General features: G+C 36.7%; 1 protein-coding gene across 1 annotated transcript in view; it reads left to right on the top strand.

Annotated features, from left to right (window-relative positions):
- The first annotated feature begins 652 nt into the window (after nt 1–652).
- The window catches only part of LOC145692421 (uncharacterized), an 83,637-nt gene continuing 67,599 nt past the window's right edge, over nt 653–16,690 (top strand). The window contains exons 1-3 of the mRNA XM_081767728.1: nt 653–709; nt 8,197–8,298; nt 11,569–11,636. Coding sequence (XP_081623854.1) covers nt 8,217–8,298; nt 11,569–11,636 — 150 coding nt within the window. The 5' untranslated portion in view covers nt 653–709; nt 8,197–8,216. The remainder of the gene's footprint in view (nt 710–8,196; nt 8,299–11,568; nt 11,637–16,690) is intronic.

The following is a 16,690-nucleotide window of genomic DNA, read 5'->3' on the forward strand; positions in this document are numbered from 1 at the left end:
ATGGTTTTTATAAGGACAAGTCAATTGTAACAAATCTAATTCATTTTGCAGACTTTACCTATAACGCACTGAAAAATAAATTGCAAGTCGATGCAATATACATAGATATATCAAAAGCTTTTGACTGTCAGTCATACGTATCTCATTAGCAAGTTATCAAATATTGGTTTGTCACCTTTGTACATTCGCTGGTTTGAAAGCTATCTGTCAAACAGAACATACGAAGTTAAAATCGGACCTGTACATTCTAGTTTAGGCAATGTAAAAAACGGAATACCACAAGGGTCGCCCTTGGACCCTCTCTTATTTTCTTTATTTTTAAATGACCTGACAGAAAAAACTAAAATACTCTAAAATTCTTCTATATGCTGACGATATGAAGTTGTTCAGATTAGTCAACAATGAGTTCGATAATTATTTACTGCAACAAGACTTAAATGCAGTAAACACGTGGTGTAGAAATAATTTTCTAAAAAGTAATGATAAGAAAACAAAATTTATGACATACACCAATAAAACTCAATATTATGTTAGTAAATATGTGGTCAACGGTGTACAAATTGAGAAAGTAAGCATTATTAAAGACCTAGATATTACATTTGACAGTCAGTTAAAGTTTTCTAATCATATAAATTGTATTGTTACAGGGTGCCAGAAGAATAATAGGTTTTATGTTTAAACAGGGGCCTGTATTTCAAAGAGATAAAACGTATGTATTTCTATATAAATTACTTGTAAAACCAAAATTAGATTTTGGTTCGGTAATTTGGAATAGAATTTCTAAAACTTTGACAAACAAGATTGAATCTGTGCAAAAATGTTTTATTCGACTGCTATGTTTTAAAATGAAAATGAGCTATTACTCACATAGTTATGAATATTGGATTGATTATTGGGGTTTAGAAAGCCTTGTGAATAGACGAAAAAATTTTGACAGAGTATGCATGCAAAAAATACTAGATAACATTTATATCATTGAATATTGTTTACAAAACATAGGTTATAAAGTGCCAAATCATAGCATAAGAAATACCATGATTTTAGTTCCTCTGAATTGGAAATGTGAAATTTTAAAAAGATTGACATATTCTTTAAGCTCATTTTAGACTTATTGTATTAAACAATGTGAAAGTTTTATGTGATCTCACTGATAGTTTTTAATCAATGACGTTTAGAAACATTAAGTCAAATGTAATTTTATGGCTGCTGTTCTTAGCTTCTTGTTGTTTTAGATAGATGGAAAACTTGATAAGTTTTACTGCGTTGACAAGGAATTATTTCTGCTTAGCTGACTTTTATCTACATTGTGTTTTATATTAGTACCCTTCTTTTTATTGCTTCCTTTCTTATTATTTATTTTTAGTAGTATTATTATTCCATCGCATACTCTGATACCAAGTGCTGTATTTTTGCCAAACGCTGTTCGCGGCACTAAAATAAAGATTATTATTATTATTATTATTATTATTATTATTATTATTATTATTATTATTATTATTATTATTATTATTATTATTATTATTATTATTATTATTATAAATACAAAGCACAAGTACAGTCATATTTGAAGTTAGATGACGTTATTTTACTTCCGATCTTGCACAAGATTTACCGGTACCTAAACAATGTACACCAAACATGCATTTTATCTTTCCTAACTTCTTGTGTGTTTAAATTGATGAAATTAATGAAATTGAAAATTGAAGAAAAGAAAATTGATGAAATTTTTATAATGGATAGTTCTAATGCTCTTCTGGAATACTGTTATAAATAAAAGTTTCGTATCGTTTCGTTTACTTTTTTTTTAACTTACTTTATATAACGCGAAAGGAGGACTTTAACTCATCCCCTTCCAGGTAAGAGTGCATTTTTGCTAATACTACATTTTCTGCACTTCACCCAATCCTTACTGCTTTCACTTTAAAATGTTCCTAAATATTGCGAAGGGACTGAAGTTCTATCAACATTCTCCATGAACGGTATTGATAATGATTTCTAATTATTTTATATGTTCAATTTTATTAGTGTTTAATGTTTATCATCACGTTATTCCTTCTATATTCTGTAGCCGCAAAACACTTTAAAACAAGAATAATTGTTAAGTCACTTTAACACCCTTTGTACCAATCTCACCAGCTCCTTATACTTTGCTATCATATTAGACTTCCAAAGTTTGCTACAGTATGCGTACATGTCGAAAATCTTATGGAACCGAGCTACCAGTCGGTGTGTCTATTTGTCGACAGGTATCAGAGCAAAAGCAGCATAAGATATCAGGGAGCTTTTTTTTTTTTTAAAAAAAAAAGTCTATTTAGCCTCCCTAAAATAGATCCCATCTCCTTCGTTAGCCCTCTAATGAAATCTGAAGTGATAAAAATTAACTATTTTCAGTTTTAATGATAATCCAAATAGAACAGAAACGGTGATAGATATCGAGAGGCTGCTTTCCGCAATCAATTAAGTATCTGAAGAAAGCGAACCGTCACTACCCACAATACTCTACGGAAAACAGAAATCTTTGAAATTAACCATTTCCGGTTTCAATGTTATTGCTATAAAACAAAAATGGTAATATAAAACAGGGTTATTTTTGTTTCTTTTCAATCGATTCAACTTGGCAAGAGAACATATAACGTTACTACCAGCCAAACTCTACTAAAACAAGAAGTGGTTCAATTCTATTCTTCCGGTTTGTATAATGATTTCCATAGAGCGAAACCGGCAACGTTTGCAATATCGATTTCCATACAGCAAGAACAGTAAAAGATATCGAGAAGCAATTTTTCTGCAATCAATACAGTGTTCCTAACATAAGTACCAACTTGTTCGTTAACCCTCTATGTGGTAGAAATTAAGTGTTAACAGTCTATAGTGAGTAATGGCTTTCTGAGATGGATTCAACGACCAATGAACAGGTTCTATCATTGATCTTATTCCTTAATTCCAAAGTATTGGCCTTATTGGCCTCTGATAGTTACACGTGTTGTAAACTAAATGAAAGCAGGTGGGGAGGTTGGTAATCATGCAGTATGCTTTCATGATGTTTCTAGGTAACCAAGATCACTGACCGCGATGATGCTGGTGTTGTGATACAGGAGTGTCTGTGTAAGAATTGTTTTAATATGTTTTAGTTTCAAGTGTTTTGTCAGAATTACTGATAATGGTTGATTGTGAATAGTTTGAGTGTATACTGTGTTTGCGAAAAAAAAAATATGAGGGCTGGCGTAAATGGTTCAACATACAGAAGACAGTCATAGCTCAGAGGAAGTGACACACTGTATCGTATATCGTACGGTGTTATTTTGAAGACGAGAAGGGAAATAAAGGTACTCTCTTCCCCATAAAACAGGTGATCAACTGCAGTTCGGATGTTTCGAAACTAGTGAATAAGTATTATTCGCGTGACTGTGAAAACTTTGGAGGCATTAACTACATTTATTTTTTGCTATCAGTTGTAATCCTTTGTAACAAAATCACAAAGAAGTTCAAAATTAACCATTGATGCCTTCACGAAGGAAGAAATTCGACATCACATTTATAGATACTACGAACAAAGAAAGTATCCAACTTTTAAATTCTCTTTTTGATTCGTTACGGAAAGACAGTTTATTCACGAGTGGGAAGTGAACTCTGCGGAAAGTACTTAAAATGTAGTTTCGATATAAGGAAGTTTTAAGATCGAAACTTTTATGAGAGCGAGGATGTCGTTATATAATGTTTTTTGTGAGGAGATAGCAAATATTGAATGTGATGTCATTTGACGAAACATGTTTAAATACTAATTACTTCAGTAGCAAATGTTAAACTGACTCGATACCTAAAAGTACGACGCTTGTATTAATTGGTAGAAAATAGATGTCTATTTTGTTACATGGAGGCAGCAGGTGTGATGGTTTTATATCAAACTGTGTCCTTGTGTTTTATATCACATAAAACGACAAAACTTCGGAATTTTCTGTAAAATCAATGTAGAAACAATTTTATTAAGATATTTTTGAATCTCATATCGTTTCAGGACAAGTGTGATTTATATACAGAGTGATTAATTATAGGGTTTACAGCTTCAATCAGTTATAATTCTTTATTGGAACCACATACAGACTAGGTTTATATGTCATTATACTGCAAAACACTTCAAATGTTTTGGGACAAATATATTATGGCTCAATGTGTGCACCTGCGGTCATAATGAACACATTCCAACGAAAGTCAATTTCCTGTCAAACAGTAGCCAGCATTTCGAGGTTTACGTCCGCTATGGTTGTTGTGGTGTGATGTTTCAATCATCAGGTAGGGAAGGGGTGTACACCTTATCTTTCACAAACACCCACAGAAAGAAGTCAAGTTGCGTGTAATTTGGAGACCGTTGCTGCCAGGCAATTAGTCCATCACGATATCTGGGAAACGCTGATAAAGAAATTCCCATGTGGATCTTCCGTGCCCCAACTACGACAATTGTGTGTGTTGACACGGTCGGAAAGGCGAAAAGTTGATTCGTTACTGAATATCATTGTTCAAGTGTGACTCATCACCACTAATGCGATCCAACATAGTAACACATAATTTATGTCTGGTATGTTTAACCGCTTCACTCAGTGATTGAACCAAGGACAATCTATATGGCTTCATGGACAAACGTGTACGCAATACACGCCAACAGTGGTCTGAAGGACACCAGTTTCTTGTGATGCACGTCGTGTATATTTTCGAGGACTGCGGACAAAACTCTTCCTAACTGCTTGTACCATATCTTCAGTCACGTATGAGTGCTCTGGAGAATGTGTGTGTCGCACAAAACAACATGTTTGAACATATGTCTGGTGCCATTTGTACACTGTTGGTCTACTGGGATGTTCCTTGCCGTATTGTGTACGAAACTTACGCGATACACTCGTTGCTGACTTCATTTCTTCAAACCAAAACACGCACTTAGATCTTTCCGCACAAGTGAAAGTCTCCACTTTTAACTAGTGACTGGTGGCGCCGCGTGTGGTCAACTACGTAATTACTCACTACGTAAGTCAAACATGAAGTGTTTTGCAGTATAATGACATATAAACCAAATCTGTATGTGGTTCCAATAAAGAATTATAACTTATTGAAATAGTACATCCTACAAAGAATCACCCTGTATATATAAAAGGTCATATAAAAAATCTCAGCAGTTTTTGGTACATTTTTTAACAAAAAATTCTTTATTGAAAATCAATTTTAATCAAGTACATATTGACCATAATTATCTATGACCTTTCGCCATTTTCAGGTAGCATTAAAGATGTGTGTGGCCGCAAATTGTCATGATGGAACAAAACTCCTCTTCTGTTATCCAATTCTGGGATTATCCTTGATGATTCAAAACAAATTGACGGAACTTGGTTGGGAAGGTTTGATGCATCCACCGTATAGCCCAGACCTTGCACAGTCTGACTATCATTTGTTTCGACCTCTGCAAATTTCTTGATGGTATTAAATTGGCCGACTGAAGCGCCGATGAAAATCACTTGGCCAAGTTTTTCGATGATAAACCACAGAAGTTATACACCGATGGAACTATAAAGCTACCCGAGAAATGACAAAGGGTCATAGATAATAATGGTCAATGGTCAATATGTACTTGATTAAAAATTATTTTCGATAATTTTTTTTTAAATGTACCAAGAAACCGTGGAGACTTTTTATGTGACCTATATATATATACATAATCTAGTATATATTTATCTTTCATAATGGCTAGCTCTAAAAGGTTAAAATCCCTAAACCCACCCTTTGCATAGACTGCTGTTAGAAGTACTATTATTACTATTTGTAAATCCTAGTATTCTGTCAGATTATTATAGAATTATGACTTGTTAAATGTTAAATCGGAGCTGCGGCCTCTTTGGTTGCAGAGACTTTGGCATTAGCACCACCAATACACAATATGCTCTCTCAAACTGTCAGAAACTAGCGTTCGTTAACTGCATTGTAGTTGTGGATGTATTATGTCAAGTTTGACTATTGAGTTCCCCTAGTTTGGAAGTCTAGCGTTGTTTCATACTGTGATACTAAGCTCATTTGTTATTCGTACTAAATTTCATTGATTTTCTATTTGATCCAGATACTTGTACATTATTCTCGACATCCTCATTAAGAAATTCTCGTTTCTTTTCTGTGTTGTTGAGCACTGCATATGAAATACAAACTTGTTATTTTTCTAGCTGTTCATTTAAAGAACATCGAATAATCTGTTGTTTCTTTTTTTTTCGGGATACTTGTTTCGCCATTTTCATTATTCGTTCAATTTGAACTTTACATTTCTTACCTGAGCTATTAATATTCATAAGCTGTGAATATTAGTTAACCATTAAGCTTTTTCTTTAAATATTTCTTTAGTTTGTATAGATCACCTTGTTTAAAAGTCAGTGATCTATGTCCTAGAAATATTTTTCAAGTTTCTAAATAAACATTAACTTAATTTTGCATTTGATTTAACATTAACTTGTATTGTATTCTGCTCATGAGTTTGAAAGTATTCAATCCGAGATTAGGAAAGTAAAAGCAAGCGTGGTAGATAATATGCAAATGGAATACATTACAAATACGGTAGACAAGGGGAAGAAAGAGGGGTCTTGACATTACACTGAAATAGATGAAATGAGAGAGTAGCGAAACAGTTTCCTTCAAACGATCATGATATTGTTAGATAAAGAAAATCGAACTCAGTGAGATATGATGACTTCAGAACTCCTTTCGTATGCAGGAAAAAATATTTTCGAATACTAAACAGCATGTTTTACGGAAGACCAAATGAAGAAGTTGAGGTGGTACAGTTCGAGTTTAGAGAGGTAATGGTACACAAAATTTAATTGGCTTATTAAGGGAAGTCTGTAAAAGATTTATAGAGAAAGAGAAAGAAGTATATACTGTATTTGATCTTGAAAAGACTTTGACCATGTGAATCGTAATTGTTGGGAGTTCTAATCAAGGTTGGGTCGGAATGGAAAGGAATGGAATAACTATAAGAAACATACATATGAGCGAATACATAAGTTTTAGAATAGGAGAAAAATGGCAGAAGATAGTACAGTTGGGAGAAGAGTTTGACAGGAATGGTGTCTCTTCAAGCTTACTTAATATTCATTTGAAAGAGATAATAAAAGAGAACCTACAGAATGAAAACAGCATTTAAGTAGGGGATAGAATGATTAGGTGTATATGATTTGTAAATCATATGGCACTTTGTGGAACCTGAAAAAAATGAATAAAATATTAGAAAATTTAATGAAAAGTTCTGAAGAATATAGGATGGAAATAAACGTTAGAAAAACAAATACTATGGTGACTGGAACGAATGATCGGTGTCGAATATAAAAGTAGAAGGAAAGCAAATAGAACAGGTGATGGGTTTCCATGCCTAGGTAGTACAATTAGTGATGATATTAAGTGAAAACCTGGAATAAAAGCAAGGAGAGGAATAGTGAAAGAAGTGTTTAAGAGACGAAAAAAATTGTTTTGTGGACCCTTGAATAAAGAATTGAGAAAAATACTCATAAAATGCTCCGCGTGTAGTATTATACTGTGTGGATCAAAAACATAGACATAGCACAAAAACAATAAAAAGACAGGAAGTTTTTGAAATGTGGGTTTGGAGAAGAACAGAGAGAATTAGCTAGGTCCAGTGGAAAATAGATGAGAAGATGGTTTAAATAGTGGGTGAGAAGAACAATAGACGTAATTGGAAAGGAGAAGAAAAACTGGTTGGGGCATTGACTGAGAAGGGACTGTATTATGAGAAACGCGCTAGAGGGTATAGCGACTATAAAGAGAGGGAGGGGAGAATGCTACAATTGATAGAAGGAATCAACGCAGAAAAATCGTACATGAAGACCAAGAGGTTGTCTCAAGACCGTAGAACATTGAAACTTCTCAGTTGCCGGAAATGACTTGTCAATAACAGCGGAATATCTACGATGATGATGATGATGATGATGATGATGATGATCTTTTAGGGCGCATCATAGACAACTTGTCGACAATCATAATCCTAGCTATCATGGAGGCGAGTAACCACAACTCTCATTGCACTACTTTGGGTATTGTTCAGTGGTATAATTTTGATACTCTGATATTCAAGTTCTTGCTTTCTTTGGTCAAAAGCATAGTTTATGTTCTTCGATTTAAAGCACATACTTACTATTAATAGCTATTATATTTCAGGATACTTATAGCAAAACACGATGAAGATACTATTAACATTCTCACTACTCATTCTCGTGAGCGAAGGAAGATCAACACTGCATCAACCCCGTGAGTTATCAGGTAAGTTAATCTTAACAATCACTGCGTAACTGAGCAAAATATATATTTATTCTAATTGATCAACATAAGTTAATTTAACTATTAATGTGGAAGCTGCATACTAGTATACGAATATGAAGAGTCAAATAACTTTTAAATTTTAGCCTTTGTTATGGCAGAAACGGATAAATTAAGTAAATGTGTAGAAACATTATCAAGAAAAAAGTTTAAAACAAGTTTGATGCAAATTTGCTCTAGAAACATTTATATAACGTACTATATGTATTTAATTGCCACCTAATACTCCACCAAATTACCTGAAAACTATAAATACTGTGGGGCAGAGAAGTATGTACAATTTATAGGTCTACTTTTATTGTCTACATTAAAATATCTGTTGTAAATATAGAACTCAAAGTAATCACGGAACAGCAGGAATTAAGTACAAATGTATTTAGAGATATATCGTCCGTTTCGAAACTCGCACAACAGAAAATATGTTTGTAGAGGACATGCTTGTTTAAGTTAAATGGTCCAGGCATACATCACCGTAGAGGTTAAGCTGATGATACTGTCTGTAAAGCACTTTAAGATAGTAATTTTAGAGTCGTCAAGCAACGTGAAGTATGTACTTATGGGGGTAAATGTGTCTACATTATCAGGACCACATCAATGAGTGCCAAGTGTGCAACTAAGAATGATTGAGCATCACCTTGATAATAAATAATAAACATTTGTAAGTGGTTGGTTGGTCATTAGGCATATTCGCTGTTCGCGAGAGCTATGATATGCCAGTGGCTCATCGATGAGATCCACGATTCTAAAGAGAGCGTCCCTATAACTGACATATTGCCATTGTTCTAATGTTCTGCGACGCACCGGAGAACTTTCGGATAGAATAATATTTAAAATTATGTACTAACATGATGGCAACCTCCAGTGAAATTATGGCTACTGGCTACTGTAAACCATCACGATAAGTTCATGAATATTAAACATTCAGATGTTGCAGAATGGTTTACACTTTCTTAAAATTACACCTGATACCTCCTCAACAACAAGATGGTAGGTGTTTCGTAACGTCAGAAAAGATTGCACTGACGAGGCAATGAAGGGTCATGATCTTCAAAGTTTAGAATCGTCTTTATCTTGAAGTCAGTGCCTGGGTCATGTGGGTAATCGCTGAACTACAGATGAGCAAAATAGAACATGTGCTTGCATTCGTTAGGCATGAACTACATCTGCATTCTCTTATTGGTAATAATAAGTTACACACGCTGCTCGCATCTGGTGTTCATTTAGAAGTAGATGATTATTACATGTTACACTCATGTTATCAATTCTGTCTATCAATCATTCTGGATATTTTACAGTATCCCCAAAGATCCCCACTAATATCAATTTCTACACGGCAATAGTAATTTAGCGTTATACGTAAGCATATCAAGCACATATGAGTCATAATATGACGGTGTCTGTACAACAGTCAGTCTCCGGCAACAATCAGCAACAGGATATGTCTTGACCTAAAACTAGCAAATGGTACCATACCCCAGACTGACATTCAACATCCGGCTACATGCTATCAGCTGAGTGGCTACCTCCTTAACTTACTGGTGTAATGCCACTCAGATGGTTAGACATTATATTAAGATGAATGCTTAAACACCTCCTGTAGGATTGTAATGGGAACTTCTGATTGTCATATTTTCTTGTATACCATTTGAGCTAGGTAAATGATTGTGCTAATGTTTACACAAAAGAACCGATTTTTATTAGTATTGCTTAAATAGTATGCTTTAAATATTCAGTTGTAATCAAAGGTACTTTATTTATATTTGTTACCATATTAGTGCAAAATGAAACCTGAACCTGGAAAGTAGTTCATATGCCTTACATAGTATTGAAGATCAATCTTATATAGAATCGAATAAGCACTCGTAACGATTCGTGAATTTGGGTAGAACTAAATAGCAGTTACCGTATCGCGACGGCGTTGCAAGTGATACTATACTCCCACCATCCACTCACATAAATATTAACACTTTGCGAAACAGCAAAGAGGTAGTTCAAACCAGAGTTTCAATTATACAAAGTGTTTCAAAACAACAGCGACAAAGTTTGGAAGTTTGATTCCTGACACCAAGATAAGACAAAAAGCATGGACCAACCTGAGTGCACAGATGCTTCCTTTCGGAGATACAATCCACCGAAAACATGAAAAATGAACTGTAGGGTCCATAGCCAAAAACTATGGGACCCTCCGTAGTCCGGTCAAGACTTCACTTAGGAATTAGTATGTGTCCTATAAAAATAGCCCAGTTTCAGAATCCTGCGATACTTCCGCAACAATTTGTATACAGGTAGTTGGTGAATACTTCAAATTATATGCTCGCAACCAAACTTCTATAAAAATTGTTGCGTGAGTGCCTTAGGATTCTAAAACAAATATTTTTGGATAGCGTACATATTAGTACCTAAGTGAAGTCCTGACCCGACTGCAGTAAGTCACATAGGTTTGGAGCTATAGGCCTTTAAAGTTCAGTTTTTCATGTTTTTGGCAGACTATAACTCCAAGCGGAAGCATTTGTGCTTCAAGGTTGGTCTATACTTTTTGTTTTATCATTGTGTCAGGAATTACCTTTCAAACGTTGTCGGTGTTTTTGAAATACTCTGTATATTAAAAGCAAACACAAAGTTATTTTTTTCAGATTTCGTAATTGTTAGCACTATTTTTTATTTCCAATAAATTGGTGCACAAAGATAAACAACGTTAAGCAAGTTCTAAACACTATGTTCCAAACATTTTCTGTTATAAAGTTAGAAACAAGAGAATGCTTGAATTGCGAGATTTGTAGATCCACATGAGTGGAATAATTGAACGTTTCGGGAGAAGGTAATGGTAGGCATCACTTTCGACGAAAATGAGTTGTTAGGTGAAATGGGTTGGGATTGCGCTTTAGAAACTGTGTAGATACTTTAAGTTCTCAAAATTATATGCAGATGGCTGGGGAAGCTTTTTTTGGTATTTTTCATTGCATTGCATTGCATTGAAATGTTAAACTTTCTTTTATAATTTTCTCGAAAGTTAAAAAAATGTCGCTTACCATTATCTTCCCCTGAGCCGCTCATTAATATTTTGCACTTTATTTTTACTTAATTGATGCAAGCTGCTGAAAGGTGTGATCGGGCAACATCAGGCGCCACTATTAATTTACTAGTGAAACAATAATTTACAATAAACGAATAATTTTCAATTGGCCATAATTATGTTTATTTTCTTACTTCTAGACTCACTTAACAGTTTACAAAGGGACATGATTGTAATAGAAGAATCACTGAACGACTACGTTAGGCAGGTAAGATTATGTTTCACAATCTACTATAACGAACTGAACATATGTAATACAATAATGCTTTTTTTACAAATGAAATTAATAAGCGTATTCTTCTTGTGAAATTAAGACAAACAACCTCCAGTATTCCTCGCCCCACCGGCTCATGCCACAAAGGTGGAAAAGCGAAAGGATGGCACACGTCATCGCAGAGCTTCCGAACGCTCCACTGCCTCCACCGTCTCGAATGCCTCCAGTCGATCGCGATCGCCAATTCATTCAGAGACCTATGCTGAGCGTTTAGTGAACTCACCGCCAGCAAAGAAACAACATTTAAGTCGCACATCAACTTCCGTAGACATGGACGCCGAAATCGCTCACTCTTCATCTTCATATCAACGTCAAAACCAAGTCATTCCATCAATATCAAAACCAGAGCTTCATTGCTTTCTTCTTCAAAATTTAATCCAAAATTCGATAACGTCAAATACGTAGTTCTTCAAATTCGTAAATATCTCCCAAGTATTGATCTCACTCAAGTTGTCAAATCTCGCAATGGGATAATCTTGAAATCTACGGACCCACATTTCGCTACTACTGTACGAAACAAGGCTTCTTTCGAAATCTTTGGGAAAACAGCCAAAATTGACACCCTCAGTTCCTCTCGCCGTAAACAACCACCACCTCCGTAAAAGCCTCCTCTTCTCTCCGTTGTTATCAGGGGCGTTGATCCCACATACACGGATGAGGAAGTTTCTGAAGAGCTGAAACTAGAAGGCTTCACCATCACCAAAGTACTCCGCATCCGGAACGATCAGGGACCCACTTACATGATGCGAGTCTTAACAACATCGCAAGAAACAATCGACACCATGCTCGCACATGGCGCCATGATCTATAAAAAACGTCATCGTGTAGAACCCTCCCGATCATCCCCGCCACTTCCAATTCGTTGCGAAAGGTGCCAAGCATACAATCAGCACACTACTGCCAACTGTCGCAACACTGCTATCTGTGGCTACTGCACAGGCACCCACCCTACCCGTACTTGTCTGAATTTAGAACTTCCACCCCGTTGTGCTACTTGTAACGAACAACATCCCACATACAGTTACAAGTGCAAAGGAAAACCTCAACCTGAAAGTACTCGACCTGAATTAGTTGCTCCACTTCGCACTCATGATACTTCTACCAACACTGATTTCCCCATTGACTCCACTCCTGTTACTATAGATAAACTTCTCGCTTTTACTACACTTGCCTTGCAAAACATCCACCCCTTTATCCGTCCTCACATCCTTCAACAAATCATTCACGCATCCCGTATCATTTTTCACGTCTCTTTCAACGCAACATACTCTAATACCGATGCTCATTTTCATACGTCACACCTTCCGTCTTATTCTTAACAGCCAACTCTTACAGCATATCATCATGACTTTAGTGTTTCTATTTCTTAATATCCGATCCTTTTTCAAAAACAAACTTCTCTTTGAAGCGCTTCTACTCGAAGAAAAAGTAAATGCATTTCTACTCAATGAGACCTTTTTCAAACTATCGGATACTTGCCATATAGCACGCTATAACATCCTCCGTTGTGACAACACTCTTCCAGCTCAGCGAGCAAACGGTGGGGCAGCAATTGGTTTTTACCACAACCTACCATATAGACGTCATTCTAGCGCAATTCTCAATCTCCCTGAGTATGTAATAACTACATTATATTTCCCAAATATAGCCATCATACTCATTACCATTTACGTCAGACTAGGTCATCCGATTCCACTTCATTTTCTCCAAGATATATCCAATACATACAAACATTACATCATCATGGCAGATATCAATCTTCATAGTCGTCCAGACAACGAACGTACCATGTTCACGCAATTTGTTGCATCAAATACAACAGGCATCATCCACGCTTTACCATCCCCATCTCGCCCTATTTCTCAGACAACTCCCGATATAGTCATCACATCCAATACTCTTGCTTCCCATTGCACTGTTGATGTTCTAGCACTACTTGGCAGCGATCACGCACCTATTAAGCTGACGTATCGTCATTCCCAGGCCACTAAATCTGCTCATCTACCACCCCCACGGCCAACACTTAGATACGATAAAGCTGATTGGCAAAAATACCGTGACTACATTTCTCAGTCTTTACATCATCACACACCACCTGCTACCGAAGAGCAACTATACGACAGCCTCTCTACCATAAACTCGACTCTTAGCCATGCCTCTGAACTGTATATTCCAACTACCTACTCTACTCCCTATAAACCACATCTTCCACCTCAATATTTATCCATGATCCGTCGCTCCCGTCAGCTATACCGTGATTACCTCCGTGCTAGGAACCCTGAAACCCTCCATCATCAAACTCAACTACAACGCACTGTTCGCAATTACATCAAAGCGTACAAACTGCGGAATTGGGTTAAGACCTGCAATGACCTCAACGAAACCAGCCATCCAACCAGATACTGGAAACGATTCCATGCTCCCTGTGGCAAGTACTCTAAGCCTTCTTACCCTCTTCTTCATAATAATGTACCACTCCAAACAGATCTGGAGAAAGCTAACGCCTTTGTAGACTACTTGCAAGATATCTTTACACCTGCAGCACCCTCCACTCCACATCCAACAGATCGCCTAAATCTCGCATCCACTTTTAGTAAAATCCTGGAGCGCATCCTCGTTAAAAGATTACATCCATATCTCGAAACTAAACATCTTCTTCCCATTCACCAAGCAGGATTCCGCCCTTCATATTCAATTAACGATCAGCTTCTTCGCCTCACCAGTCTCATCACCTCACATTATAATTCCGTCAAACCTTCTTGCCTTCTGTTATTTGACCTCGAAAAAGCTTTTGACAAAGTTTGGCACCTGGCACTTCTTCACAAGCTCATTCAGCTCAAATTTCCCGTTGCCTATATCCGTTTCATCTATCACTTTCTGGTTGGTCGCCTCTCTTACGTCTACATTAACGGTCAGTTGTCTCATCCCATTTTTCTTTTGTCGGGAGTACCTCAGGGTTCAGCTCTCTCACCGCTTTTGTACATCCTTTTTGTAGCAGATTTTCCTCCGCTTCCTCCTGACATATATCTTTTTCAATACGCGGACGATACTGCTTTGCTAGCCTTAGGAAAGACTATTCGCCAGATTAATCAGGACCTGCAAGAGGCTATTAATCGTTTTACTCGCTGGTGCACTAAGTGGAGTCTCTCTATAAATCCAACCAAAACACAAGCCATCACTTTCATTCCGCCACGCAAACGGAATGATTATGACCAGCATCTCACATGGAAACCATATCTTCAGAAAGTCGCTGCCAAAGCCTACCAACGCTTAAACCTCCTCAAGCGTCTTACTGGCACTACCTGGGGCCTCAAACCAGCTACAGTTCTCAATACGTACAAGGCATTTATGCGCCCCGTCCTTACGTACGGTTTCCCGGCCTGGCTTTCCGCTCCGCCCACCTTTTATGAAAAACTTCGCATACTAGAACGACATGCATTCCGAATCGCTCACCGCCTACAACTCCCCAGTCCGACCCGAGCACTCTATGACCTTATCACCTTTCCAAGCATTACCCACCATATCGAATCTCTTAGGCAGAAATTCATCACAGCGCGATATAGTACTCAACATCCTTTACTCATGGATACTATGCGCTATCATGAACTCCATCCTGTCCGCCCTCGCTACGCTTATTCCCCACTATGTCTGCTTTTCACCTTATACTGCTATACTCTGCCACCTGACCATCCGGATTTATTTCTGCTCGAAGACTACCAACTTCATGCTCATCTACCACACATCTTTCCATCCTTCACTGCACAGTAACACCTTTTGTTTCTAACAGGGCTCCCCATGTCTTCATCAGCCTAGAGCAGCCCCTAGGCAGAAGATAACACGCATTTGTTTTACTAATGTACCCTGTGTTGTCTCGTGTATCGCACATCACCCCATCTCTCACTCTCATTGTTCATTGAATCTCGTTTGGCAGTCTACCATTCCAAGATCACCTACTCAATAACCATATATATGTATTGTAACTCCATTCTTTATCTATTTATATCATCAATCTCCTTGAAACTCTTGTGCTTATATTTTGCTTTATCATTTCCTTTTTTCTTTTGTGTAAATTTATATTTATATTATGTTATTGTTGTTATGTTCTTACGTTTTTCAAATATTCCTACCATTCCCATATGATTATGATCCAAAAGATCATAATGTCCTCGTTCTGAAATAAAAATAAAATAAATGAATTATAAAAAACCCTTAGCCCACCTATGCCTTACTCCTATATAGATAACCATTCCTTCACTTCTGTCACCTAAGAGAGGGTATAGCCCTCTAAAAGGAAGCTAGCCTTTGGCTAACACTAAAAAAAACGCTATTTTGATCAAGTTTCTCTGCGGTTTGTTGCTTTGAAACAGTGAAACAATGTTATCTAGAAAGTGTGTGAACTCTCCAGACATTTTTTGTTACATCTGCGGATGTTATGTAGTGAAGAGACAAAGACAACGTGTAACAAAATTTGTGAAGGATGCATACAATGCATATTTTGGAATGAAATTAGGTGACCAGGACAAAACGTGGGCCCCACATACAGTTTGCAAGACTTGTGTGAAGGCTTTGCGATTGTGGACATGTGGCAAGAAGAAAGCCCTGCCGTTTGGAATCCCAATGGTATGGCGTGACCCAAAAAATCATGTTGAAGACTGCTATTTCTGTGCTGTTAACGTTAGTGGTTTTAGTGCTAAGAACAAAAGTAAGGTGAACTATCCAAACAACATACAATCAACTATCAGACCTGTAGCTCATGGGCCAGATATAACTGTACCATGTGTACCTACTATTGTCGAAAGTTGTTCTAGTGACAGTGAAGTTGAGGTAGAATTAGAACAGCGTGATGATGATGCATTGTATCCTAGTACGAGTACTAGCACTCCAAAGCCACTTACACAACATGAACTTAATGATCTTGTGAGAGATTTAAATTTACCAAAAGAGAGTGCCCAACTTATTGGTTCCCGGTTGAAGAAAAATTGTCTCTT

The sequence above is a fragment of the Thermobia domestica genome, chromosome 8, assembly GCF_964235325.1.
Source record: "Thermobia domestica chromosome 8, izTheDome1.hap1.1, whole genome shotgun sequence".
Taxonomy (NCBI): domain Eukaryota; kingdom Metazoa; phylum Arthropoda; class Insecta; order Zygentoma; family Lepismatidae; genus Thermobia; species Thermobia domestica.